The sequence below is a fragment of the Puccinia triticina genome, chromosome 14A, assembly GCF_026914185.1.
Source record: "Puccinia triticina chromosome 14A, complete sequence".
Classification (NCBI taxonomy): Eukaryota; Fungi; Basidiomycota; class Pucciniomycetes; order Pucciniales; family Pucciniaceae; genus Puccinia; species Puccinia triticina.
In genome coordinates, this window is record NC_070571.1 from 3,926,672 (window position 1) to 3,929,961 (window position 3,290).

At 43.4% G+C, this 3,290-nt stretch overlaps 1 protein-coding gene across 1 annotated transcript; it reads left to right on the forward strand.

The window, feature by feature from the left end:
• Positions 1 to 2,364: 2,364 nt before the first annotated feature.
• Positions 2,365 to 2,922, forward strand: PtA15_14A359 (uncharacterized protein; the record flags this gene model as incomplete). Its single annotated transcript, XM_053163066.1, has 3 exons — positions 2,365 to 2,521; positions 2,604 to 2,686; positions 2,779 to 2,922. 3 exons carry the CDS (start codon positions 2,365 to 2,367, stop codon positions 2,920 to 2,922), a joined length of 384 nt encoding a protein of 127 aa, XP_053027030.1.
• Between the last annotated feature and the right edge of the window lie 368 nt (positions 2,923 to 3,290).

Here is a 3,290-nt window from a genome sequence, read left to right on the forward strand (position 1 = left end):
CGCTCTTTTTGCTCCATTACTTCAGCATCTATCCTCTCCGACCTTAAACTCTTGCTTTTTCTTTCGAAACACATGGACATTAAGCTGTGGTGCCACGTCCTTGGGACCTATACTGGTCCCTCCTGCTGCCCTATTTCCGATCCTTCTCTGCACAAATGTACCATGACTTCTCCGCTCGCACACACACACAAACAGACACGCCTAGAGCATGCAACTTTCTCCATTTCATCATCTTCTTTTGTTGTTTCGAGGACCAACCGTGGTCGGAAAGGACCAATAGCTGGCCATTACACATAGGCGCCACTTGCCTCCTCTCTTGTTTCCCTTTTCCAATGCGTGAATGAATGTTGCAGGCTGGGCCCATATTAAAGAGTGCCCATTGCTGCCAAAAGCGTACAGTTTTGTCCAAGAAGGGCGATATCTTTGCTGAGGAATCAAGAAGACTGTGGCTGAGGCATTGTGGTTCCTCCTAGTTGTCCTCAAGCGTGGCAATCCACTCAATGGGGTTCAATTCCTCTCTCCCAAACCATTCGATTCTTTCTCATATTGGATACTGTCCCTTCAAACACATCCTACCAATCATGGCTTGCAGGCTTGCTTGGACCCTGGAGCCATGAATCCACCCTCCAACCACCCAAGATCCCCTAAATTACCACATGTTTGTAGAGTTTGTAAAACATGCAAATCAGCAAGTTTTTTTCTCCCTGTTGAACCATTATAATTTGCACTTGTTGTCTCAGACCATCAACATGACCCAGAGGTGGACATTTGGCCAGTGCACCGGCTGAGGTGCACAGATAAGTGCCAAGTTGAGGCCATTTTGATGAGCAAGCACAAATCAGAACAGATCAACCAGGAGAATAAAACACCAGGAGCCTTGCTGGTTGCTTTCATTCTGGTAAGCTCATTGACATACATGTGGTAGTTCAATGGTCAGCCTTAGAGCCAGCGCAGCTGGCCTAAAACTGCCTTAACTTGCCAATTGATCAATACAAAAATTGCTATAGCTCACACTTGATTTATAGGCTCTGTGCCTGAGAAGCCTTCACACAATATTCAACAACACCAAAAGGATACCCTCAGTTTGCAATGTGCAATAAAAGTGACATGCTGAGATCCTTTGATTTTGTCTCAAGAGAGAACTGAGAGGAGAAATACATAGATGATTGAATTTGAAGGAATGTGTAAGATTTGCAAGCTAGCTAGATGATGGAAAAAAATATTAACCTTTTTGTAGGAGGTTGAGGAATGGGGGAAATTCTTTGCAGCGGCAAAGCTGCCTTGGCCTTTAGTTTATCATATATGTATAAACATTTTGCATCTGATTTTGCTCCAGGTTCACTGAACAAAAGTCTGCCGGAAATTAAAGCTTTTGGCGGCTTTCCGGTCCCGAGGAGCCCATTACCTATTGCCATGGCCATTGTAAGCAGTGCCCTATTGACATTGCCAACCATTGTTCTTCACAACGGACTTGGCTACACGTATAGTCCCGTCCTTGATCAGCACCTCACTACAAGCCTTCACCGTTCATCGGCCTATGTGGTAGCCTTGTAATGCTTTTAATCTTAGCACCAACCTAATTTTTTTTGTATGCTCAATTGGACTTGGTCGCCGGGGATCAAGCGTGCTCACAAGAACGGCTGATACGTCGCTTGTTGGATAGTTTGACTCTTCAACAAATTAGTTCGCAATTGCGGTCGGCATCTCAACTTTCCCTTGATCAAACAGTTGGCATCCCAATGCCATCATCCTATGGTGTTGACCAACGATCGTCATATAGAAAAGCTGATTCGGAGGTCCAGTCTCACACCGACGTGGTGGCAATGTGTAGTGAGCCAATCACGTGAACTAGATGTGCGCAAGATGAAGGGTCAGGTCATGCAACGGAGGTAAGTATATAGCTTGCATGATTGTCGAGGAGGGGGCCGTTAATTGAGGAAGTTGGGATGCCGACCGCAATTGGGAACTAATTTGTTGCAGAGTCAAACTGGCCAACAAACGACATCAGCCGTTCTTGTCAGCACGCTTGATCCCCGGTGACCGAGTCCAATCAATCCTACAAAATTAAGCACTGCCAACAAAGGAGCTGCTACCGCACGCTCGGTAACTTGTAGGCCTGGTGATACGAAACTTGGCTTGGTTTCTCAGCACACACACACACACGTCTTGCATCCAGAACGACACTATGCAGAGATGTAGCTTGCCTATAAAAAGACCCCTCGGAAGCCCCATAACTCATCAGAAAACCAGGAAATCCAATCAGCCCTATCTAACATACCAATAACTTCCAGATCTGTTATCAGTGTTGATTATTTGAACAACTCTCTCGCCTACAATCATCATAAATATAGCAACTCATCAACCATGCACTCCGGCAGTTCTCTCCCTAAGACTTACCTCTTGGTGATATGTATACTAGCATTCTCGGTTAATGTCATGGGCTTTGGCTGCCCTCCAAAGGGAAAACCAGAGTTAAAAGATTTTCAATTTGGCTGCTGTTCTAAAGGAAATAGGGAATTTGGTAATTTGGATTTCAACCTTGAATGTTCCTTGGATTCTCATGTGAAGCTAACCAAGTCCATTGTGCTACTTTCCTCATACAGCAAGTTTCCCTGGAGTACCAAACTTTGATGCAGAATTTGGCTGTGCAGATCGTACCATCAATACGGCATTCTGTTGCAAATTTGTGAGTAAAAATATATTGATTCCAAACCTGAGCTGAGGAAGCATTAAAAAGTGAACTAAAACAAACTCTGCACTCATATTACATGACCACAGATCACAAAGCAAAGTAAGCCAAACCAGAATAAGGTGATAGTGGACGGCCCTAATCCTCCTTGTGTTGGTAACATACCAAAGGAACCAAATCCAAATGGGTTGAGAATAAGCAGAAAGGATGGAAAGCCACCAAGAAGAGCTTGAAGAAATTAATACTCCCCCAATATTTCATGGATTTAGAATACAGATAAACATAAAAAACTGCCCAAAATACTAATAGTTCAGAATATCAAGTTGTTATGTATGACCCTACTCAGATGACAGGTACATCTGTGTCTCAAATACTTGAAATTGATATGCATCTCCTCCAGTCCTGTATAAATATTTCCTCATCATCATGTTCATCTTGAGGTATCACTTGAATAAATCTTGATATCTCTCATAATGTACAGACATTTTAAACTTCATAGTAATCAGAATGCATTTCCATACATTCCCATGGAATAGAGTGTTAAGGCATGGCCTGATAATATATGGAGCAGTAGGTAGCCACCAACTATCATTTCATCAAC